At 38.8% G+C, this 26,822-nt stretch overlaps 1 protein-coding gene across 3 annotated transcripts in view; it reads right to left on the bottom strand.

Annotated features, from left to right (window-relative positions):
- The window catches only part of LOC149942855 (uncharacterized), a 132,981-nt gene that overhangs the window by 36,455 nt on the left and 69,704 nt on the right, over positions 1-26,822 (bottom strand). Inside the window, exons 1-2 of one of the 3 annotated variants that reach the window (XM_090177637.1) lie at positions 21,292-22,023; positions 9,299-9,771 (exon numbers count right to left, since the gene is read on the bottom strand). In XM_090177637.1, coding sequence (XP_090033763.1) covers positions 9,299-9,523 — 225 coding nt within the window. In that variant the 5' untranslated portion in view covers positions 9,524-9,771; positions 21,292-22,023. Of the gene's footprint in view, positions 1-9,298; positions 9,772-21,291; positions 22,024-26,822 lie in introns of those variants that run through there. The other 2 variants (XM_090177635.1, XM_090177636.1) reach the window with 2 other exon arrangements.

A 26,822-nucleotide genomic window follows, 5' to 3' on the forward strand; every position in this document is an offset into this window, starting at 1 on the left:
GATATTTTTCGTTAGTGATTTCACCCTTGGTGTAAGGTAAAGCGTGCATAAATCGTTGATTCTTCGCTAAAAATATACATATTTGAAAAGATTTCCGATGAATTTTTGAAAAAACTTCTAATTCGTTTTGATCAAACCATAGAGTAACCCACTTAAATAGAGTGGAAGGTCCTATTGATGCGCGTGAAACATTAATCCTAACGGGCCAACTTGTTTTCGAGGCGTGAATAAATATAGACTGAAGAGCAATGATGTTGTTTTTACATTTTTCAGAGTATAAACTTACTTTTTTATCCAGATATTATACATTACCTTTAGGCCACCTTGTTTATTTCACGCCCCGAAAACAAGACGTTTTGTACGAAAAGTGTTCGCAATTTTTTTTCGTTGATAACCCAGTAATTAAAAAATTCGGGTTGTTTTCAGTCGTTTTCTAGCTAAAAAATATACTATAATATGAAAAGATTTCCGTCGAATTTTTGAAAAAACTTCGTTCTAATTCGTTTTATTAAATTGGGGCTGTTTTCAGTCGTTAAAATCTAAAAAATATCCTAATTTTTGCCAGTTTTTCACGACTTTTAGAAAATACTCAGTAATGAAAAATATCAGTTTATTTTCAGTACAACAAAAAAATTCGCGAACAAATAAATTTCCAATAATAAGAAGTAAGTTTTGAACTAACTTTACTTCGCAGTTTGGCAATGAAAATATAGGCAAATCAGCAATAAATTCCCCATCGGGGTATTTTCGAATTCTATCAGGGCCTGCTTTGTTCGGGGATAAAATATTCGTCGATAACGCGGGCGAGTAACGGCGAGCAGAAAGCTGAAAGATTCCATCGAACAATCGTTTATTTGGGTTCCCGCTGGTTGGCCGAACTGAAAGGGTGAGGAAGTGTTTCCGCGGAAGACACTCTCGCTCCCCTCTCTTTCGTCTTCATCAGGCGGCGCCCGCCAAAGAAAAGCGAATCGTAAATAACTGACGCTAGATGGGATGGAAAACCGAGGGACACGTCTTTATACGATACCATACCACGCATTAACGCTTTGCATATACCGCGCCTAAAATGCCTCTTCGGAGAATGTCTCGCGGGAAGAGCGGATATACGAGGCCGTACTTCGGTGGCTTACGCGTAGAGCATAGCGCCGATTTGATTTCGGTCGGCGGCGGCGTTTCGCGAAAATTACCCGCGGTTTTTAAAACCGTATCGGCGGCGTTTATTTTACGGCGGCGGCGGCGGCGCGAAGGTAGAGCATAGCGCCGATTTGATTTGGGTCGGCGGCGGCGTTTCGCGAAAATTACCCGCGGTTTTTAAAACCGTATCGGCGGCGTTTATTTTACGGCGGCGGCGGCGGCGGCGCGAAGGTAGAGCATAGCGCCGATTTGATTTGGGTCGGCGGCGGCGTTTCGCGAAAATTACCCGCGGTTTTTAAAACCGTATCGGCGGCGTTTATTTTACGGCGGCGGCGGCGGCGCGAAGGTAGAGCATAGCGCCGATTTGATTTGGGTCGGCGGCGGCGTTTCGCGAAAATTACCCGCGGTTTTTAAAACCGTATCGGCGGCGTTTATTTTACGGCGGCGGCGGCGGCGGCGCGAAGGTAGAGCATAGCGCCGATTTGATTTGGGTCGGCGGCGGCGTTTCGCGAAAATTACCCGCGGTTTTTAAAACCGTATCGGCGGCGTTTATTTTACGGCGGCGGCGGCGGCGCGAAGGTAGAGCATAGCGCCGATTTGATTTGGGTCGGCGGCGGCGTTTCGCGAAAATTACCCGCGGTTTTTAAAACCGTATCGGCGGCGTTTATTTTACGGCGGCGGCGGCGGCGGCGCGAAGGTAGAGCATAGCGCCGATTTGATTTGGGTCGGCGGCGGCGTTTCGCGAAAATTACCCGCGGTTTTTAAAACCGTATCGGCGGCGTTTATTTTACGGCGGCGGCGGCGGCGCGAAGGTAGAGCATAGCGCCGATTTGATTTGGGTCGGCGGCGGTGTTTCGCGAAAATTACCCGCGGTTTTTAAAACCGTATCGGCGGCGTTTATTTTACGGCGGCGGCGGCGGCGGCGCGAAGGTAGAGCATAGCGCCGATTTGATTTGGGTCGGCGGCGGCGTTTCGCGAAAATTAACCGCGGTGTTTAAAACCGTATCGGCGGCGTTTATTTTACGGCGGCGGCGGCGGCGCGAAGGTAGAGCATAGCGCCGATTTGATTTGGGTCGGCGGCGGCGTTTCGCGAAAATTAACCGCGGTGTTTAAAACCGTATCGGCGGCGTTTATTTTACGGCGGCGGCGGCGGCGCGAAGGTAGAGCATAGCGCCGATTTGATTTGGGTCGAAAATTATCTGCGGCGTATTTTTTTTAGTTCGGCGGCGGCGAAAAGGGGCAAAGGTTTCTCCCCCTTTTTGAAAATTTGGGAAAAAAATTCCAAAATTTTGTGGAACTGTGGACGATATTATCATTTACCAGGATTATTCAAAATGCTTTTTTTTTCTTCAAAATGCAAAATACTTTCTCCATAACTCAAAATGCAAAATACATTTTGAGCAACACGCAGTTTACTCTCTTTACTCCCGCTTTTGAGGAGGAATAAAAAGTGTAGCCCCAATAGTTCACGGTGTAGAGTAATTATCTTCACCAGAACAAGTGAATAGTTTAATGTAGCCTACAATGTGTACTCGTATTGTTCCAGAACAAGCTAAAAGTGTCCGCATATGGTCGCCCACCCAGGAAGAATCTTTACGGTGGAACATTAAAATATTTCCCAAAGTTGTGACGTTCATTTTACACGCGTTTAAAAGCACTTTATATAATCACAAGATCGTTAAAAGTAAAATTTAATCACATTGGACGCTGTAAAAATGTATTGCTCCGAAAAAAATATTTTAATTTAAAAATTTGCCCATCGCGGAAACTAAGACCTGCAAGTTACTGTTTATATAGTGCTAATTGTATGTGCGGACTATCTTGTACAGGTATTACTTAATTTAAAACCATGGAAACCACTGTTGTACAATAAAAATTATTTTTAATAAAATAATTTTTATTGTAAAACAGTGGTTTCCATGGTTTTAAATTTAGTTTATATAGTGCTTGTTGAAATAATGGAAACTTTTCATCTGTAAATAGAACGTCGTGTTTTTGCTAAGCCTTAATACGTCAAAAAAACTACGTGGTTAAAAGGAAACACTTGTTGCATATCGTACAGGTGAAAAGTTTCCATTACATTAACAAGCACTATATAAACAGTGATTCGCAGGTCCTGGCTCTTGGAAATATTACATCTTGGCGATTTCCTTGAGGAGTCTATTATCAGAAAGACAATCTAGTAGGGCTCTGCGAGTAGTGGTTTTATGCAATCGAGTCGGGTTTCGAGTATAAATAAATGTTCGATCGGGTAGTCGAGTCGGGTAATATTTTGATCAAGTCGGGTTGTTGAGTATTCGATTATATCCAAATTTTCCTTGTTCTAGTCAGAAAAACCCGTTTGGGTACTCGAGTAGTTAGAAAAGTCTTTCGGGTATTATATTAATCGACGAGTTCTATTTGGATACGAATCCAGCCAGCCAATCACTCAAGGTCATTGTAAGGGATGTTCATTGAGTTCCCCGTTTTTCTACCCGGGCGACTGCCTACGCCAAAGAGATTATTGTCGAGTACCCGACGAGTGGTCGACTACCCGAATATTGCCACCGGAAAAAACAATAGAAGCTTCAATAAAAGCTCTTCAAGGAAATTGCCAAGAAGTAATATTTTCGAGAGGCAGGACCCGCAATTTAAGTTACTGTGACCCGCAATTTAAGTTACTGTTTATACAGTGCTTGTTCAAATAATGGAAACTTTTCACTTGTACGGTATGCAAAAAGGTTTTCCTTTTAACCAGGTAATTTTTTTGACGTATTAAGGCTTAACAATAATACTTCGTTCTATTTACAGTTGAAAAGTTCGCATTATTTCAACAAGCACTATATAAACAGAAACTTGCAGGTCCTAGCTCTCGGAAATATTACTTCTCGGCAATTTCCTAGAAGATGTTTTATTGAAGCGGCTATTCGGCGAGTTTTACAGGTGGCTTATTCGAGTATTCGAGTACCCGATTAGGGCACATTTCTGATACTCGATAATCGAGAGTATTTAAAATTTTCTTATTCGAGTTCGAGTATCTGACCTCAAAATTCGTTGGGTGCTCGATGCTGATCCAGTACTCGCACAGCCCTACAATCTAGGGAGCTCTGAAGTATAAAGTTTTGTCATAAGTAACGTAACCAAAATAAGTATGACATTTCCTATTGTTTTAAGGCTTATTTTCTTATCGAACCTTTTTTTCAAAACACTTCACCCAGTTCCGAATTGGACTCGCACCCTTAGTATATTATCACCCTTGTTATATTAATAGAGCACGGCAATTTTTCAAATAATCTCGACGGCGTTGATTTTTTCGGCGGCGGCGTGCAAATTTCCGGAAAAAAAATTATTTTTACCTTTTCGAAATAAAAAAAATAAAGTAACCAAGGAAAACTCAACAAATTTCGGCGGCGGGAACAAAATTAATCGGCGGCGCGCTGAAAAGTAAATTACTCGGCGCTAGAGAAAATATCGGTGACGGCGGCGTTTGATCGGCGGCGCTAGGCCCTATATCGTAATATAGTTCAGCTATTTAGACAATTGGGGACTCCGCGCCGAAATAAACCTTGGTTAACGGTAATAGTTAGTGTAGGAAGCTGTTGGCTCGCGTGGCATGTAGGGCTTGCTACCACCCTCCTACGAATTGTAACCCGGCCACCTGTTTAAAGGCATAATAAGTCGCTAGATGACTTGGGCCTAAGGTGGTGCCTTGGGTATTAGCCTAGCTGACTATTATTATTATTATTATTATTTAGCTATAGGATAAATTCCTATATTAAGTAATTCTAGTCTATATTTTGGTTATTGTTAACATGGTTAGCTACTAGTATATTTTTGTGATAAAATGGTTAAATAGTTTAAATTTTTAAGTGAAAATCAAAGATTTATTTCACTAAATAGGCCGAATAAGTCGCTAGATGACTTGGGCCTAAGGTGGTGCCTTGGGTATTAGCCTAGCTGATTATTATTTTATTTATTTATTTTGCGCAACTTTGAAAATCAATTCCGTGATACTTTTTGCTACTTGTCACACTTATGATTACTACGTTACTTATGGTTTTGTATAATTAGAGACGATTCATTCGAAAAAGTTTCTCAAACTGGCGAAACGCGAGAATTTCCCGACAAAACACTCCCATTGCAGTAGATGAATCGCGATAAAAGCGAGGATATAATTTTTACCACCCACGCGTTTCATAAATAATGATCAGATCCGTGCGGGCGATGCCAAGATAAAAGGCGTCGATGGGGTTTAATCAACTCCTTTTCCAAATTAAAGCGTTCTTCCTTATTCGGAGGAAACGAGGAACCGCGAAATTAACTCTAGTGTCTCTCCGCGTCTCTGCAGGAGAGATTGTGATGACTAAACTAAGAATAATGAACGCGCTTCTTGAAAGAGATACGCGGGCCTACTGGAAAAATAAAAACCTCCCAGTGGCCGAACCCGAGTGTGTGACACATACTCGGGGACTGGAGAGAGAGAAAATAGTAACGCGTAATTACCAAAACCGGAATAATTGCGCTGTTGGCTGAGGAACACCTACAGTTAACCATCGATTACTGGCTACAAGCGCAACGTTGAAGCCATTACTCATTCGCCAAGAAAATAAATTGAAATTCGTCTACATTCCGTTTCGTTTTTACTCATTCTTCTACAAATACGAGCACTGACACCGTTCAGTTCTCTTTGTCTCGGATTAGGACTCAAATTATGGGAAAATACCGCGAATTGGCGTTCCAATACGTGTCAACTCCGGGGAGCTATTTAACACGTCAAGAGCCCGATGTAAACGCGAACGTCGAGGGGCTAACCACTTCCTCAAATTTTGTACACCGATTACAGTGAGTACAGCCTTTGGTAGTGCTTAATCTGTAATCGATTACGTAATCATTTTAGTACAGTCAAAGCTACGGGCTTGTACACCGATTACGGATAGTGATCAGCCCCTCGGCGAACGTCTACTGAACGACAATGGTTTAGAGACACGTCAAGCGACCCGTGTAATGCTTTCAAAACCTATAGACTCTTAAACGCGCCTCCTCAATCGACCGCCATTACCTTACAGTTTACGGGGAGGGTGATGAAAAAATCGGTTTTGGGGGTATGAAATTTCTGCCTGTCTAATCAATTGAAAATAATAATACTAAATAAGATTATTTTTAGTTTTTGTTCCAAGTTTTTATCATAAGTCGCAAGAAGACTTGGCCCGCTAATGTCATTTTTTGTACACCTTAAAAATAATTAAAATTCTGATTCTTCAATTTAAAGAGATTAGAGAGGTGGGGTGGCAGAGTGGTTAGCACTTTCGCCACCACCCTCCTACGCATTATAACCGGCCACCTGAATTAAAGGCTTTAAAAGTCGCTTGATGACTTAGGCCTAAGGTGGTGCCTTGGGTATTAGCCTAGCTGATTATTGTTGTTATTGTTATAGGTTAAACCACCTCGTCGAAAACGTGTACGAGAGTGTCTTCCGCGGAAACACTTCCTCACCCTTTCAGTTCGGCCAACCAGCGGGAACCCAAATAAACGATTGTTCGATGGAATCTTTCAGCTTTCTGCTCGCCGTTACTCGCCCGCGTTATCGACGAATATTTTATCCCCGAACAAAGCAGGCCCTGATAGAATTCGAAAATACCCCGATGGGGAATTTATCGCTGATTTGCCTATATTTTCATTGCCAAACTGCGAAGTAAAGTTAGTTCAAAACTTACTTCTTATTATTGGAAATTTATTTGTTCGCGAATTTTTTTGTTGTACTGAAAACAAACTGATATTTTTCATTACTGAGTATTTTCTAAAAGTCGCGAAAAACTGGCAAAAATTAGGATATTTTTTAGATTTTAACGACTGAAAACAGCCCCAATTTCTAAATTAATGGGATTTGAATAAAACGAATTAGAACGAAGTTTTTTCAAAAATTCGACGGAAATCTTTTCATATTATAGTATATTTTTTAGCTAGAAAACGACTGAAAACCACCCGAATTTTTTAATTACTGGGTTTGATCCATAGAATAATCCACTCACATAGAGTGGAAGTTTATCAGCGAAACTTATAATTGCGAACACTTTTCGTACGCAACGTCTTGTTTTCGAGGCGTGAAACAAACAAGGTGGCCTAAAGTTAATGTACAATATCTGCATAAAAAAAGCGAGGGGTAAGACACTCTGCGAACTCGGTGTACACTGCCGTACCTTTGACAGTGCTAAATGGAACTCGCGAACTCTTGAAAATATGTACATTTAACAGTGCTAAATGCACGAACTCGGTGTACATATTATCTGAGACTGTCTGACCCCTCGAAAACAAGTAAGTTTATAATCTAAAAAATGTAAAAACATCATCGCTCTTCAGAAACAAGTTGGCCCGTTAGTATTATGTTTCACGCAGTTCCGCACGGCCTTCCACTCTACGTGAGTGGGTTACTCTATGGTCACCACGCCCGCGAAAGGGTGGTCTAACCCGTCTATCGACTAGAAAGGTTTATTTAAAAACAAAAACGATTTATTTTTAAATTCGAAATTTGGACAAAATTTATAAGCTCTTTATTTTTGCAATTTTTAATAACGAAATTAAATATTTACTATTTGAACGCAGATATTTTTAACACGGAATATTTTTCACGTCAGTTTGGCAAACGAACGAGAGGCAGAGATATATTTTAACAAATTATGCGAGCCGAAATCAAACGGAAACGCTATTTCTCGGCCTAACATCTCTAAATTTACGCTTATAGCAATAGCAATTTGCGATAATATATATATATTCGGGGGGATAAAATAACGGGAAACCGTCTCCCCTTCCTTTCCCTCGAGAGCATTAGGCTTTAGAGGTTGTCTAGCTTCGAAATAACTTCCCCCGAATCCAATAAAGCCCTATTAAAATAGCGCGGGCCAAAACCGGCAGATTAGGGCAAAATAGGAAAGTCAGGGGGGGGGACTCTGGCGCGTAGAAGGAGATTAATTCATTTCCTCCACTGATTAGGGCTACTTCCTTCGCGGGTGTGCAAAGCGCGCGTCCGACAACGACTCACTTCGAAAATCGACAACGCGTGCAGAGTTATTCGCGTCCGACGAAGAAAAAAAATGTGATATTTTTTCGCTTGTCCGAGGACAAAAAGTGTAAACTTTTTAACCTACAACGTTTTATTCGCCTGCTCTCGCGGTAAGATTTACCCTGTCCCGCTTGTTCCAGAGCTCTAAGGTGACACTTTTTACTCGTCCTGGAAAGGAGGTGTAGATGGAGTAATCCAGCTTTGTCGTCTGCTTACATTTTTGTTTTACTAAGAATAATATTTTATCTAAATATGAATTTAGTGTGCAGTACAAAAATGTTGACTCGGCGTCTAAATAAAAAACAGGTTAAGCAAGAGCCCAAACACATGTTGGAGAACTTGCAACACTGTAGACGTAGTCCACTAGCGAGGCCCCCGGAGGAAATGTGTTCAATACCGAGGCCGCGTTGCCTCTTTGGACAGCGATTGCGATCCTTTGCATGAGATACTCGACGGAACGCGACTCGCCGGTTACCTCCCGAATTTTCCGACCGATGGAGTGAACCAATGCCAAGCCGTCGCGCCCGAAAGAGCCCAGATTTTACGTAGAAAAGTGGGGTGGCGGAGTGGTTAGCACTTTCGCCTCGCAGCGAGAGGAGCCGAGTTCGATCTCAGCTTGTGGCACTGAGTGAAAACTCGGAACCACTCCTTCCGCGTTGAGTTTGCAGTTATCTCACCACTAGTTAAAGGAGTTTTCCCTCGAGCTCTTCGGTTTCCCTTTCCATAAAACATGTTAAGGTTAACGGTAAAATTTAGTGTAGGGAGCTGTTGGCTCACGTGGCATGAAGGGCTTGCCACTACGCATTGTAACCCGGCCACCTGAATTAATGGCTTCAAAAGTCGTTTGATGACTTAGGCCTAAGGTGGTGCCTTGGGTATTAGCCTAGCTGATTATTAATTAAATGAGAAAAATGAGCCACATATTGATGACCTCACCAGCAACCGCCATCTTAAAACAAAACTACGGCTGCTACGGCTAATAAATAACCTTTAACTACTCCCTTCTTACTCCAAGACAAAATTGGAGTAAAATAACGTCATAGGGCTACACTAAAAAAAACCCAGAACAGGCGGGAAAACCACCTAAAGCGTTAATGACGAAAAGAATCGGTTTCGAGAGGTTCTGACCTTGTAGAGGAAGCTGCCCATCTCGGTGATGCCCAGGGAAGATCCCTTCTTGAAGCAGGCCAGGTAGTCGCGGGTCAAGACGAAGAAGCGCTCCTTCCAGCGGCTGAAGAAGCGGTCCCACTGTTGCCAGAGCAGGCCCTTCTTCAGGGTGGCCGTCTCCAACTGGCCACCCGCGGAAGAGTCCTTGCCGGACTCGCTGGCCGACTGCGACGACGTGGTGGTCATGCTAGCGTGGCCCTCATGGAGGCTGGGCCGCCGCTGCTGATCCAGCAGCCACCCGCGCACGCTCTCCTCCTTCGACGCCGCCTCCCAGTTACCGTCGCCCCGCTGCTGACCACCGACGCAACCCCGGACCGTCTCTCCCAGGCCGCCGCTGACCACGTCGACACTCCGACGACGATCCAGCTGCTAACTCGCCGCCCCCGACTTGGCCTACGAGTCCCGCACTCCTCATCCATCGTCGCTGTTCATGCCTGCAAACATTCAACGCACCCATTAGACACTCTATTCGAGACAAATTCGCGATTTAAATAGGCCTAATAATAATAATAATAATAATACTAATAATAATATTTCATTCGCAGGAAGCCCACCCAGTCAAAAATTCTAAATGCTAGAAAAAACGCAATTATTCCCAAAATTAAGAAATGGAAACGAATTATGTCACTAAATAAAAAGTTATTACTTATAAAGTACTTTATGAGACATTTCACGGATTTACGGGATAAAACTTTACAGACCCCAAACATCATAATTTAGTTAACCATTACCGTAAACCCTTAAAAGGATTAAGTTACGTTTAGATTTAACCAATTTATTGGTTTTACCTCTAGAAAACTATAAATATTTCCCCCTTATCGTAATTTGTTAATTATTTAGGCTAAAAATGTCAATGAAGTTAATTATATTAAATAGATTTCCAATTTCAACAGTCGTTGAAACTGAACTAAACGGAGATTGAAGACAGATTGTAGCATATCTACGGCAGACGTCGTTGCTATTAGGTCCAAAATATGTAAAATAATATTTTTGGTAATCAGACAATAAAGAAGCGAAACACAATCCAACTATTAATATTCACCAGTCTATTGAGCTTTATTTGAACAAAATAAAGCCATTCTAAAGATATTAGTTAGTCAAAACTCTATAAAGAGAACTTTCTATTTCCGTTATAAGACTAAATATCGAAATTAATAGCTTCGGAGAAATGACTAAGAAGCAGCCGTAAAGCTCATTTCCATATTTCCATTAATAGAGCGCTTCGGATTTCCAAAACATTATCCGTAGAAGAGTGACCATTTAAGGAAAGCGCCCCCTCTCGGTGGCCCGTGAAAGTTATTATTACGGGCTTCGAACCAGTAAAAGCGCTGAGCGCAAACAAGCTCGCTCTTCCGTTTCGAGAATATTTAACGGCAACAGAGGACGCTCCAGCCGCGTTCACACTTACCCCTTAAATCGCTTCGTTTAGATAACTGGTTTTTAAAATTAACTCGTGTTGGTTCGGGAAGCAACTCATCCAAGTCAGTTCGCTTAGAATCGCTTTCACAACGACAAGGCGGGGAAGTCAAAATGCTCGTATTTTCCAAAAAATAATGGGAATAGAATTCTTAATAATGTCAAGTAATATTACTGTATGTATAGTAAACATGATTAACTAATTATTTTGGGATACATTTTAGTATTTTCAAAATTCTAGTCATAATTTGAAATGGCGTTAAGCCTTGGCTATAAGCGAACCTGGCTGAATAGATTTTGCACATGTGAACCAAAACTGGCATTCAAACCGACCTAAACTGGGTTTTAGGGTCTAGTGTGAACGTGGCTTTAGTCGCGAGTTTTTAGCAGCTCCGGACCCCGAACGACGACCTCCGCCCCGACAAGACCCGACTGCGCGTCGCGGAGTTGTTGCTTTCGACCAAACTGTTGGTTACTCCCCGGGAGAGAGACGGACGGGGTGCGGGGGAGGGGTTAATAGGCCGAGAAGATTCCGAAAGCGGGCTAAAAGTCGAGAGAAATAATTTGACGGCATCCGGAAACTGATATAACGTTGCAGAAATTCAAACGCTTCCACAGTTCCGGCGTTTCGAGGGGGGCCATTTCTGGAAGCGATATCGGAAACTGTATTTCGTCTTCGGATTACTTAACGCGCAACGGACCACTACCTAGTTTACTTTACGTCTTCCTGTATTAAGAACAAGGCCTAGTTTGTCTAGTTGCCGTTAATAACAATTCCAGGCCTGATACTCATTTACACAGTAGAATTTAGTAAATTTAGCGACTAAATATTTTACAAAAGTGACCGAAAAGTGACTGAAAATCTATCAAAAATGAAAGAAATACTGTTTTATTGCGCTTTTGGACTAGTTACAACTTACAACAACCAAAATAGTAACTATATAAGCGTACAGGGTTCGTACGAAAACTTCTGATCTAAAATCCCTGACTTTTCCAGGTTATCCCCGACCAATTTTTGCCAATATTCCTGACCTTTTTGGTTATATTTTTGAACATTGTTTTCATTATTTTAGGTCAAAAATTCTTTGTGAATGTGTGGTTTGGTTGACTAACTAAAATCCCTGACTTTCTACGAAATTATTTAAATCCCTGGCTTATCCCTGACATTTTCCCTCCATTTTACAGATCCCTGACTTATCCAGGTTTTCCAGGATATCCAGGTTCTGCACGAGCCCTGGCATAGGAAGTTATATAACTTTTTTTTAGAAAAGACGAAATTAGACTAGATTATTTTATCTATTTTCTTTTGAATTAACTATTTTTAAACATACCAGTTCTTTATTTGGCTATGCGGAATACCCGCGAAATCAAAATGAGCAGACGTAGTTTTTATTACACCCGGAGCTTCTCAAGTACAGCAGCGCCAAAATGAGCAAATTAATAAAGTAACTTAAAAAATTATTATTATTAGTAAAAAAGGGTTGTATGACAGTTTTCTAACTTTCAATGCTTAGGAAATCTAAAAATTCGAAAAAGTGATAAATAGTAACAAATTTTGGGAAAAGTGACAGATTTTTAAAATTCCCTCTAAGAAAAATCAAATAAGCGTCGTATCTCATTGTAGTTCTCCCACCAAAATCGGAAATTAAATTAGGGAAAAAAGGGACTTTTCGCGATAAAAATAGGGTAAAAAAGCGACCAAGTAGAGATCAATGTAAAACCAAAAGTTCTTTATTTGAATTCCATTCAAAAACTCCGCCCTATGATTTAAAAATGATTCCAAGTTTGTGCCATCTAGGAGCAACAAACAGAGCACCCCACACAAGGAGAACGCAACCAGTCAAAAGTCATGCAATTTTTTTGTACATTTTTCATTGGTTAGACGCTTTAGAGCCTGCTGCCGTCGGAAGGGGAAAATTCGGAAATTGTCTTCCCCCCCGCCCGTAAAACGTTCAGCGAAAAGGTTCGTCCAATGAAATTTGTACCCAACACTGCATTACCGTGTTTAAAGGCTAGCTGCGTTCTCCTTGTTTTTTTGCTCCTAGGTGGTACCACCTTGTGTACTATGTTCGAACTATTTTATCAATAATCCTCAGCTTTGATTATTTTGTAAACTGTCCTTGAGCAGATGTATAAACATATATTAGGATTATGTTCGATTCCCTGGATTATATGAAAATAGGGTAATTTTGGGGCCCAAATCTCGATTTTAAATAGAGATGATTAAAATTATTATTACATTATTAAAATTAAAATTTAACGTATTCATTCTCTCCCAAACTAATATAATACTAACAGAAACAACGAAACTACTGGGAATAAACAGTTTGCAGCGGAGTGCTTCAGAAAGGGGAGATTGGGAGGGTCCCTCGCTTCTTGTAGTAGCTTTAAAAACTGCCATGTCGACAAAAATTCCATCAGAGTGAAAAAAGGAGAGCATTGCGGAGAAGCTAAACGGGGAGGAGAAATGTCCAGAGGGAAAGAGAAACCTTGAGGCGACGCGAAAAAGTAAATGGGTCAATATTTACCGGCAAACAGATATTTTCCCAATCTTTTTTTTGCTTTTCCACCGTACTTGGGTGCGTCAATAGATAAAAATAGATACATACACTCAAAGCGAAGCCCGAATACGTCGATATATTTCAGCCACCGTTTATTCGAGCGACTGCCATAATGACCGGCCTTTCGTCATCCGCTATTCAGGGAAGCTTCTAGTTATCTCAATACCAAGGACGGACCTGTCCTTTCGCCAGCAAATGGATAATCCATCGGACATAAACAGACCGGACCGAGCGTAAGCGTCCAGGGGGTCGGAGAGAGGTCACGAGGATGGAAACTCGGTACGGGAATATCGGGATATTTATATTCAAAGATATTACTATTCTGGTTACGCAATGAATTTTAATAAACCGCCGCCGGCGAAGTTTAATATTTCAATAGTCAAACGGGAGCGAACATTACCCGAAGATTTATATTTTATAATAACGCGAAAACAAAATGGGACCCGATATATTAAGATTTCAACGTATTTTAACGAAAATGAACGGCAGATAACGGTAAAAAGGGTAGGGTCTAGTTTTCGAATGATAAGTACATTGGAAGGCTTGGCGGTAAATGTATACATCTATTTGATTAGCGAAAGGTCGCGCTTCCGACTGGGGTCAACCAAGGTCACGCTTCGATCGTAGCGACACGGAGGGGAACATACACGCATTAGCTAACGTATGCCCCAAAGATGTTCGGATTTGAGGAGGGAATAACTGTTTTCCACTCTAGGGAAAATGCGCTGCTTACGGAGATTCTCGAGGAATGTTGGTTGTGTTTTGCAAAATCCTCAAGGTTTCGAAGTGGTATTTTACAGGTGGTAAATAATGGTAAATAACGTTATGGTTATAGAATAGGAAAAGTGGTAAATAACGTTATGGTTATAAAATGGGAAAAGTGGTAAATAACGTTATGGTTATAAAATGGGAAAAGTGGTAAATAACGTTATGGTTATAAAATGGGAAAAGTGGTAAATAACGTTATGGTTATAAAATGGGAAAAGTGGTAAATAACGTTATGGTTATAAAATGGGAAAAGTGGTAAATAACGTTATGGTTATAAAATGGGAAAAGTGGTAAATAACGTTATGGTATAAAATGGTGAAAGTAATAAATAATATATTTCCACGAATTATTTACAGTATAAAGCCTTTAAGAAAAGACTTGTAGAGTGTTGAAAATAAAGTTAAAGATCTCCTAAAGTTGATATATTCAGTTTTCTTAATGATTTTCTTGATTTCACATATTACAGAATATGAACCATTATTTACCAGTGGTACGCGCAATATTCGTAAAAAGTTGTATTTTTGGAACACTCAAAATCCTAAGAAACGTTATACCATAGCTTTAATTTTTCTAACCGAACCTCGATTAGAGGTTAACGGTAATAGTTAGTGTAGGGAGCTGTTAGCTCGCGTGGCACGAAGGGCTCGCTACCACCCTCCTACGCGTTGTAACCCGGCCACCTAAATTGATGGCTTTAAAATTCGCTTAATGACTTAGACCTAAGGTGGTGCCTTGGGTATTAGCCTAGCTGATTATTTATTTTTTATTTGATTTATAGGGTAACGCTCTCGCCATTTATCTCTTAAGGGAACAATTATTTTTGGATGGTCAAAAATCTTGAAATGTTACAAAGTTTATATGAACGACAGCAGTTACCAACTTACGGGAGTAAGCGCTCTAATAAATTTAAGCGTGGGATTGAAACTGGAATCGAAGAAGGTCGAATTTCCAAAGGTCACGGTGCCGCTGCGCTCTTTCCCTTTTAACGCGTACCCTCCACGCGTGTACGAATCATTTCCATCGATTTGGAAACGCGTACGTTCCCCGAATTAAGGGAAATAAGATGACTCTTGTACGAAGCGAAAACAGCTACGCGTTTAATAATATCACAACGAAAGAGGGGCGGGAAGGGGGTGCTAACAGAGGTCAGGGGATGATCCCCCGGGCACGTCCAGCGAACGCGACACCCAAGAGATCGATCGGGGTCCTTTATATTTCCAAAAGGGGGTTCTATCGGCTGCATTCACCCCGCACCAAACAGTCCCCTTCCAGTCCTGGGCCGTCATGATTCTAGACCAGTATACCAGAGCGCGCACGCACGGAACCATTCATACATCACTTCGGCGCGGCCACGGAATCATTTTTCCTGGGCTACATTATACGTTTCTGAGAGCGAGAGCCAAGTAAGTCGAGATACGTAACTTTTGAAAGAAATTAGAAAAAATAATCTTCAAGTTTTCTTACATTAGACCGACTCATTACTGAATTTTTAATGCCGCTTTAACCTTGATTTTAATATATATTAATTATTACGCTATTATTACAGGGTTGCCACAGTTTTTTCACATTCAATTCCCTGACTTTCCAGGTTTTCTCTGAACCTCCCCAGAGATTTTCCCTGACTTATTTTGTGCGAAAATTTAGAGTCCTTTCCCTTACATTTTAGTAAAGGTTTTCTATTTGCAACCTAACTTAATTTCCCCGACTTTTCCCTGATTTTTAGATTAATTTTAAAAATTCCCTGACTTTTCCTTGATTTTTAGACTATTTGTTTTTTAATTCCCTGATTTATTGACTAATTTTTAAATTTCCCTGACTATTCCCTGATTTTTAGACTAGTTTTTAAAATTCCCTGATTTTCCATAATTATTAAAATTCCCCGACTTTTCCCTGATTTTTAGACTAATTTTTAAATTTCTGACTTTTCCCTGATTTTTAAAATTCCCTGAATATCCCCGATTTTTAGACCCATATTCAAATTCCCAGACTTTTCCAGGAATTCCAGGTACCTTGGCAATCCTGTATTACATATATTATAGATATAAAACCAAAAACTGGTTTTCTAAAATGAGGTTTTTAGACTTGCGCGAGTTTTGCTCTACAGTAGCGCGATGACGTAACGCGAATAAAGGGAAAATATAGCGAGAATGAGGGACGGGGGGGGGGGGTAAGAAAGGTCGTTCCGACTCCGCAGAAAGGGGGTCAACGTATGAGGAGGGGGGCGAAGACAGAGATCTTGCGAGAATATTTATTTTCTGGGCCAACATTTTTGGCATTCCGCAGTTTTGGCCCCTTACAAAATACCAAGACACAAAGGTTTTTTTTTAGTCATCTGGGTGCTACGGAAGAAAAAACTTGGAGTTTACAATTTTGGCAACACCAGTCGAAAAATGTAACAAACGGCTCTATTTCTCGTTGCCTCACTTTATTCGTTTTCAAATATTTTACGAACAAAACACTCCAGCAACAATATTGTTAAATCGGACAGTACGGGGTTTCATAGGGACGAATTTTAAACAGATGTTCGATTTTATGAATATATTATTAATAGAATTTTTAGACGTATTTTTGAACCTTATTCGTATTTCATTTATTTATTTGCTCCATCAGGTCATTTTTCATTGGTCAAAATCCCGTAGTAAATTTTGGAAAAAATCAACAAATTAAAAATTCAAGAATTTCCTTCCCATATAGTCTTAATATCGAAAATTAAAAAAAAATCACGGATTTTGTTAAAAATTATAAATTCCGTGGTCCATAATACAAATGTTTGATCCTTCGAAATTCTTCCATTTTCATGGTATAAGCAAGCCCGAAATTTAATTTTGAAATTTAATAAAACAAAAAATGTCTTCGAAAATTGTTGACGAGTTCGAGTGACAGCTCCTTAAACGCTAAACCTTCTTGTTCTCAGGGGTACGTGAATCCAGCTAAATCCCATTATTCCGGAAACTTTATAGCCAGAACAGCGCAACTTTTCACGCTTCATATATATAAAAAAAAGTTTTTTTTTATGTCGAAATTTTAATATTATATATTTTTTCCCTACAGCCAAATGCAACGACGCGTAAAATGAAGTAGCCCGCCAGAAGCCAATTTCGCATATAATAAATTAGGTTCCCTAATATTCCAAGATTATTTTTTATTTTATTTTTTCCGAAAAAGTCATTCGGTAATTTCTTTCATCATCGTTTACTTCCTAATAAGGAAGATTTGAGTTAGTATATATATTTTTTTTACCAGGCAATAAAGGTCAGGGAGGGGGGAGACAAGCAGGGGTGGGGGGAGAAGTTGTTAGGCAAAACGCCCTCAATTAGTTTAGGACTTATAAGGACGTTTCAACCGATAAATTTCGTTAAGATGGCGGACGTGGCCCAATGGAAAAGGCCCTACGGAGACCTCACGTGCGAGTTACCTATAGCAATACTAGCGTAGATTAAAAGCCCAAGAGTTGGCCTACGACAGGCTGCTGCTAATGTCTATTTGTAGCACATAGTACGATCCTGTCCAGTTAAATTAATGATACTGTCTCTCGAGGGGCTAAAGCAGCGTGCCAGGATTTGCCAAAACATCATTTGTAAAGTTAACCTAGTTTGGGACGCCCACCTAGTTGAAATCGAAATTTAATTGTTCGCCATTTACGATGTAGGAAAACTTTAAATTAGATCGTCATATTTTACCAACTTAATTGGCAAAATAGAAAAAAAAATGTTAATTTGCGTATTGTATAAATATTAAGTTTCTTACACCTATACTTTATTTAAATAACAAACGAAGCGTAGAAAATTTAAATTCGTCGGGAATAAAGTTTTTATTTGGTCGATTCGATTCGGTGTTTTGGAAAAACAAAACCGGTTCTCGACTTGGTAATTCAAGGTCATCTTTTACGTACCGTATAATTAAGGTTAATTATAATAGATCTGAAATTAAAAGGTACCCGTACCGTTGTTTTGATTAATTAAAATCCAAATTACGCAGAATAAATAATTATAAACCTTATACGACCGGGGTCGATAATTTCATTATTTTTATTGCCAGGTTAATCTTCCTCACCAGAGGCTATAGAAAAATTTAATTATTACAATTGAAATATAATAGGGTGTCTCGTAGATGGCAGGGCAATCGACCAGTGAGCCAATTTCTCATTAGTTGGATACGATTTTTCGTGGTCAATATGTCCAGAATCAAATTCCCTGACTCATTTTGTGCCAACATTTTGAATTTTTTTAATTTTATTTTAGTAAAGGTTTCCTATTTGCAACCGAAATTAAATTCCCTGACATTTCCCTGATTTTTAAACTAATTTTAAAAATTCCCTGACTTTTCCCTAGTTTTTAGACCCAGATATTCAAATTCCCAGACATTTCCCTGATTTTGATTAATTTTTAAAATTCCCGAACTTTTCCCTTATTTTTAGACCTAGATATTCAAATTCCCTGACTTTTCCCTGGTTTTTAGACCTAGATATTCAAATTCCCAGAAATTTCCCTGGTTTTTAGACCCAGATATTCAAATTCCCTGACTTTTCCCTGGTTTTTAAACCCAGATATTCAAATTACCTGACTTTTCCCTGGTTTTTAGACCCAGATATTCAAATTCCCAGACATATCCCTGATTTTTAGAATAATTTTTAAAATTCCATGACTTCTCCCTTTTTTTTTAGACCCAGATAATCAAATTCCCTGACTTTTCCCTGGTTTTTAGACCCAGATAATCAAATTCCCTGACTTTTCCCTGGTTTTTAGACCCAGATAATCAAATTCCCTGACTTTTCCTGGTACCGTAGTAACCCTGCTATTTCGTTTTCACACTATAAATTAGTTGGAGAGATACAAATTGTGGGGTGGACAGACAACCATTTCTTTTTCAAAGTGAACCACAAGAATGGAACGAGGTCAAGTAAAAGATAACAGTTGTTTACAAACAAAATAAGGGCCACCGGTCAAAGGGTCAAGATATGTACTTCCTGGTAGTGTTTATGCCATACAAAATCCAGAGAAGTTTCTTACTAAGGAAACCCTTGTACAACTTATTGCTGATTACAAGATATTTTGCGATTATAATAAATAAATAATGATAAAGTTTTTATACCACACGATTATTACCGATTACTAATGATTATTATTTAACATTTTTCGATTTCACTCAAAACAGCAAATAGCTACCGAAAATAAATAATTGATTTACAATTTTAATAAGTAAATACCATTGATTATAACGCGATTACGTTTGAATACCACATTATAATTACCGATTACCAGTGCAAGGCCCCACTAAAATATTATTATATGAAAAATAGGATTATATTTTTAAAAATTTAGGACTTTATAGGACTATTTTTTTCTCAAAATTATAGGATTGTATAGGACTATATATGTTATTTCATTGACTAACTTTATGCATTTAAAAACTAAAACTATATTTAGTGAAATAAATCTTTGATTTTCACTTAAAAATTTAAACTATTTAACCATTTTATCACAAAAATATACTAGTAGCTAACCATGTTAACAATAACCAAAGTATAGACTAGAATGACTTTATATAGGAATTTATCCTACAGCTAAATAATAATAATAATAATCAGCTATGCTAATACCCAAGGCACCACCTTAGGCCTAAGTCATCGAGCGAGTTTTAAAGCCTTTAATTCAGGTGGCCGGGTTACAATGCCACGCGATCGAGCCAACAGCTCTCTACACTAACTATTACCGTTTACCTCAACAAGTTTTTATGGAAGGGGAAACCGAAGAGCTCGGGGGAAAACCCCTTAAACCAGTGGGGAGAGAACTCAACGCAATCTAGCAATTTAACTAACATTGTGAGTGGCGGGATTTGAAATGGGCAAAATATCAAAATTATAGGATTTTATAGGACTTTTTGGGTATTTTGCTAAAAATATAGGATTTCATAGTAATTATAGGACCTCTGGGGGCCCTGTCAGTGATTACTAGTGGATACAACTTAATTTCTATTTCATCAAAAATCAAATGTTTCCCGCATTCAAATAATCGATAATTCGAACTTAAGTAAGTAATCCCACAGTAGCACTGATATTTCGAACGCGCCACCTATTGGATTTACTCTACAAAACAAATGCTTAACATACTTTATGACGTTTCGAAAAATAACGAAATGGAAAAAGGTTCTATACATGGAAGATATCAGCCTTGGAAATAAAATGGCCGGGTATCCTAATATGTAGTATCTTTCTAATGGTACTTTCTTTAGAGTATTTTCTCAAGTTTTGCTATCGTTCCCCTAATGATGTTTTACGCGGATCGCTCTCCTCCACCCTCATTTTTTCCTTCAAGAATTCCCCGTGTGCATCCCGAGATAAAAAGGGTGCTTTTTTTCCATTCATTACGAAAGGTTCTATAAAAAGGAAATCTGTGACTAAAAGCGGGGGATGCCAAAGTCGAAGAAGCCCCCATGCACTTTTACTCTCTCTCTCTCTCTGCCAGTTTATAAAACGTCGTCAGATATATTAGGCCTAAATGTATCGGCCCGAAATTCGTGGCTACAGGGGGGCCAACGCCGGATTTAAATTAATTTGCGAGCGAAGGAAGAGATAAGACAGTTATTAGGTAGGGCGCAAAAGGGTTTTCGACAATCTTAAATACATAAAACTAGGAGGAAACGATGATAATAAATTTCCAATGCCGGAAAATGATGAAATCAGGTCGCCTCTCGCGCGACGGGCCAAAAAGGAAAGATTTTTCCACGCTTTGACTGCTGCTACTCGAGAATAACGAAATTTGTGTATTCGCTCTTTATTTAGGGCGAAAGGCTCCTATGAATGGAGCTGTAACAGTTCAAATACCACATCTTGCATTTAATATTTATAGTCAAAAACCATTTTTCTGCGTAGTGCTTTCGAGACGTTTCTCAATTGATTAAAAAATTCAGATTTAATTTTAAATCTATTTTTTCTCATAGTAGATACAAGAACTCACAGGGGAAAGGTTTCCGATTCAATACTAAATTAAATATTAAGTTTAAAATTATCTAAACTATTTCAACCACCATACGTAGAATTTCATTTATTTAATATATTGATTAATATTAAATAAATATTATTCAATCGAGTAATTAACGAAACAATAAGACCTAAATCCTAATCTTGAGATTTTACTAAGACGTAAATAACAAGTGACACGCAACCGCGCTCGTAACGGCCAATAGATAGAGAATACGTTAAAAACTTACTGGTTAGTGAGAGCGGGCAGCTGTGAGGCAAAAGATTCACGGTCAAGGCTCGAAAACGCGTCAGATTCATTCGAGAGACACCAAAAACCGCGAATTTCAATCACCCGCACTTTGTATCGAGATAACTCTTTACCGTTTTACTTCCGAGCCAAAAAGACGAATCAACTAAGAGCGAAGGAGTACCATTTGACTGTATCGAGCGCGAAACGTAAACCGACGGTAACGGGCAACTGAGCGTCAACGACCCCGACTGACGGCGTACTACGAACAGCGACGCAAAAATTCTCAACCGTTCTTCGATTTTCCCCCGATTGTGTTTTTTTTTGGCTGTCAACCCTAGGCCTACCGAGGAGCGGAAGACGGAGAGAACTAAACAGAGTGAGGCTGAGAGGGAAGCTGGTAGGCGCCCGCGCGTTGCTCTTCTCCTGGGAAAGCTCTTTCTCCGCGGCGGAGCGCCGTTGCGGACGTTTCCGAAGCCGTAATCCGTCCTCGTTCGACGCCAAAAACCTATCACGGCGTGAACTAACTACGAGACGCGATAATAAACGTATCCAAAACGATTCGAACGAACTCTCGTTGATTTAGCGGCAAAAAACGGTAGCGAAAACGCGTCTTTCCACGCGACGGCGATGAGTCACAGCCACCACCAGCAAAGGCCTAGCTTGGTCGTCAGAGAGCGCGGTGTTCCCGCCTTCGTATAACGGGCGAACCTGGCCGAGGCTTCCCCCCGTTTCGCCGCCGAGTCGAAATGGCAAGGTGACGTCACGAGCTACGAGAGGGAGGAATTAAAGGCGCGGGGGGGAGGGAAGCGATATTAAAGGGCGATGAGGAAAAACCACATTAGCCTTTTTTCGTTGGCGCGTTCGGCCACCCCCGTCCTAAACTCACGTTTGTCCGTTGCAGCGCACCGGTCGCCCTTCAATCTTCATCAAAAAGTCGACGAAATTTTCAAGCATTTCGTCCTCCTCCCCCCTTTGCCATTATGTAACGCGTATTTCAGTCATTCAAATATCAAATTGAATAAAATTACGTTGGATTACCCCGTTTTATTAGCATGAACGCTGTATGGTCCAGGTTATTACGGGGAACAACGCCTGCACTTCACCCACCTTCGTTATCATGAATAAACCCGCGTAAACTGGAAATGTTTTAATACATAAATTATTTTTTTTATCGAATATAAAAACCAAAAGTTTAGATTTGAAAATTATCTACATAAATTAATTCTTCACGAAATATAAAAAAGAATTTAAATTTAAAATTTACTACTCATAAATTAATTATTCATGAAATATAAATAAAAAATTGGAATTAAAAAATTATCACAATAATTAAATCTTCATCAAATAAAATTTTAAATTGAGAAATTAATTCTACATCAAATATAATAACAAAAATTTGAATTTGAGAATTATCTACATACTTTAATTCTTCATCAAATATAATAACAAAAATTTGAATTAAAAATTATCTACATAAATTAAGTCTTCCTCAAATATAAAAACAAAAATTTTAATTTAAAACTTTCTACTCATAAATTAATTCTTCATGAAATATTAAACAAAAATTTGAATTAAAAAATTATCTACATAAATTATTTTTTTTATATTATATTTGATGAAGAAAAGAAATTATCTACATAAAGTAATTTTTCATCAAATTAAAAACAAAAATTTTAATTATAAAATTATCTACATACATTAATTCTTCATCAAATATTAATAAAAAAAATTAAATTGAGAAATTATCTAAATAAATTAAGTCTACATGAAATATAAAAACAAAAATTTTAAATTGAGAAATTATCTACCTAAACTAATTCTTTTATCAAATATAAAAACAAAAATTTAAATTGAGAAATTATCTATAAATAAAATCTAAAAGTTTAGTTCACACGGGCAAGAATTATCGGTTTTGTCATTTTCCGCTCTGAATCCCAACCAACGGTCAGTAAAAGCTGAATGCAGGGGGAAATGCTGTCGTTATGGTAAATGTGACCTCTAATCTCTCAAAGGTCACATTTACCAAAGGAACCGATTTGTATGGATTGAACTTTCATTCATCCATTTCTTAAGCAATTAAAATACCATTATATATTACATCTTGGCGTTAAATCGCCGCGCGAAACCTCACCTTATCACGAGAAACCGCAAAGCGAACTGCTAAGCTATCCCGAGATACCCGTCGAAAATCACGAACGATCACAGTTTCGCGTAATCACAAGGACATCTTTAAAAAAATCTTAACATCTTCCTTAAAAATTATACCATACAATACGAGGAAACGAGAAAAAACCATTATTATTGTATCCAACACAATGCTTTCGAGCTCTATATAAAATTCCAGTGTAATTTTCAATGTCTTACGTAACATTAGAGGCCACGGCGAGGGGCAGGAAACGAGGTGGGGGGTTACGAGGAAGATTATGGTATGAGACCGACCAAAATAAGGGCTTAGAAATTTACAAATTGGGGGCGAAAAAAGAACGTTTTTCCGCTCTCTCGCGTTCGCTAAAATAAACAAAATAGAATAATGGTGGAGTTCATAATAAAGGGGGGGGGGGGGGTGTTGATGGCGGGGAAATAAAAAACATCACATAAACGCCAAAAATCGGCGGCGCGAAGATAATCGCAAAAAAATGAAAACAAAAAATAAGACGTAACCGAGAGATGGCGTTAAGGTATGAAGACGACAAAAAATGTGCGAAATATACGGTACGCTTAAAAATAAGGGTCACGGTTGCTTCGCGGACGTGAACTCAGAAAACGGCGAAAGCCCCCGCTTTTTCATTTTAAAAGGGAACTCGGCGTTAAAAATTCTATCAAGTCTTCGCTTAAGTCCGTTTTTAGCCGGAGATGGACGCCTTCAACTCATTTTGGAGCGACAGCGAGCGTGGGACGAGCCTCGATGTGATTTATCGCGTTATGAAAGTGTCGTGGCGAAATGTTCTTTAAAATAAGCCGATAAATTACTTTGTAGTGTAAATTAAATAAAGCCTTATTGATAGTTCTTAACGATAAGATGCTAAATTCTTGGTATAAATTGAATTTTACAACTCAAGAACACATTTTCGCCGTAAGTGTAGTGGCGTGAGCGAGCTATGGGTACTAAGAGCAGATTATTCCATTGGTAGTTTTGACAACGAGTGTTTTTAAACCCAATTCGTCTGCTAATAGGATCTATAGCTCGGTCACGTGACTAGCGGCGAAAGTTTCTTCTTAAATCATAGTACCATATCAACGTGTTGAAAATACATCTTGCTAACACAACTTAACTAAACTCATATTTTTTAATTTCTTAAGTTTGAAACAGTAGCATTTACTAGCATAATAAGTAGCGTTTGCTACCATAATACGCAGAATTTTGCTACCATAATACCATATGTAAATTAAATACTCATGCCATAAAAGCATTATCGTTAATGAAACCTTGTTCACGGGATATGACGTAAATTACGTCACTTACAACTCCGTGACGAAATACGCGTCATCAACTTTACTGATGGGAAACGGAAGTTAGTGAGAATTCCTCGCGCGTTTCTGGCTTTGCCCATGTCAAGTTTAGCTCGTGCCTCGCGATCACATGATTTCATTTCCATGGTAACCTTTTCAATAGCGCAAGGATTATAAGCATTTTTGCATTTTTGGGTCCGCTTAATGTATGTTCCGCGTGAAACAAGGTCTCATTGAATTTTTTTCAATGGAAATATTATACAGAGGCATACTTAGGAGTAATTATGTTACATATGATAATACGTAGCATTTGTTTTCATAATACGTAGCATTTGCTACCATTATAAGTAGCATTTGCTACCACAATAGGTAATATTTACTACCAAAATACGTAGCATTTGCTACCATAATACGTATCATTTGCTACCATAATACGTAGCATTTTCTACATGAATTCGAATAATTGAGTGCAATCAGAAATTATAGTATAAAATGATCTCGTACCAACTCGTAAAAATGACATCTCAAAGACAAAGAAAAGGAGCACGATCCGCGACTCTAGGTGAGAGTGTCCATCCCGTGATTTGGAGCGGTCGGAAGGCACGCTAGAACTAACCCTCGGCCATCCTCTCATCCCACTCCTCAGCTGAAACGGAGCGGGCCTTCTGGAAGCATTCATCGACCCGGGATCCGGGAAGGGAACTTGGCCAGCAGCCGGGTCGTCGCTCCCAAAAAGATCCCTCCCGATAGCGAGCCCTCCTCCTCCGCTCCTTTTAGGATGCTGCGGAAAGACGACCGTCAACCTTACTTGGCACTGGCTGTACGCGGTAGCCGAATCTACATAACCTCGTAAGAAGCCCGTTGAGACTTTCGTGTCAGATAAGGGTGGAAGATCTCGCTTTCCCCGTTGCAGAGAGAGCGAGAGTGACGATTAAAAAGGGAGAAATTTCGGGGAAGTGGGCAGTTTAGGGAAGCGACCTCGTTCGTGCAATTATTAGATCAGCGGAGAGAGAGCAAAGGATGAATGATCCCGAGAAAAAGAAATTTCCCGCGAAAAAAGAAAAAGAGAGAGGATTTGCAGAAATCACTTATTTCGCTCGAATCGCTTCCTTTTCTTCTCTTTTTGGAAGGCATTTTTGGCGCCCTAATTCGAAAGATTGATTCATAATTTCTCCTCGAAAATGGAAACAATTTCTTTGACGTTTTTGATGAAATTTTAAAAAGAGTTTGTAATAAAGCCCTTTCGAGGAAAAGTATCTAACAACGGGATTTTCTCGTTACAGCCCCTTTTGCCGGGCTACAAATCGCGGACGTTTACAATGGAAAAGACCGCCAAACGGCCGAAAAATAGTACGTCGAAATGGCTATAGGATTCCTAATTCTGATTTTTACATACAGAGTAGCGGAAAGCATCAACGAAGACCTTATTCATCAGTCCTTTCTTGGGAAGTTATTTCTTTAGTCAATGCCGTAAAAACGATTTTACCATTAAATGTTCCGAAAGGGGTTATTATCATCGTTTGGTTTTAATTAATTAAGTGTTAGAAATTTCAAAAGAAAACACAAACTTTATAAAAACAAAAATGTTTCAAAATGTTTATAGTTTGAATTGGTTGATACGCTTAAAAAAGAAGTATTTAAAATTATGGATCTACTAATGAAAATGTCACATTATATTTATTTAAAAATAGATTTAGTATTTTATGCAGTCATTAAAGCTGTAAATCTATATTCGATGTCAGATGCTATTTTAAATATTTAAATGTTTGTTAAAATAAAGAAAAATAAGTAATTAAAATAAAGAAAATAAGTATTTAAAATAAAGAAAAATAAGTATTTAAAATAAAGAAAAATAAGTATTTAAAATAAAGAAAAATAAGTATTTAAAATAAAGAAAAATAAGTATTCAAAATAAAGAAAAATAAGTATTCAAAATAAAGAAAAATAAGTATTTAAAATAAAGAAAAATAAGTATTTAAAATTAAGAAAAATAAGTATTCAAAATAAAGAAAAATAAGTATTTAAAATAAAGAAAAATAAGTATTTAAAATTAAGAAAAATAAGTATTTAAAATGAGGA

This window comes from Leiobunum rupestre, chromosome 6 (assembly GCF_980474605.1).
Source record: "Leiobunum rupestre chromosome 6, qqLeiRupe1.1.hap1, whole genome shotgun sequence".
NCBI lineage: Eukaryota > Metazoa > Arthropoda > Arachnida > Opiliones > Sclerosomatidae > Leiobunum > Leiobunum rupestre.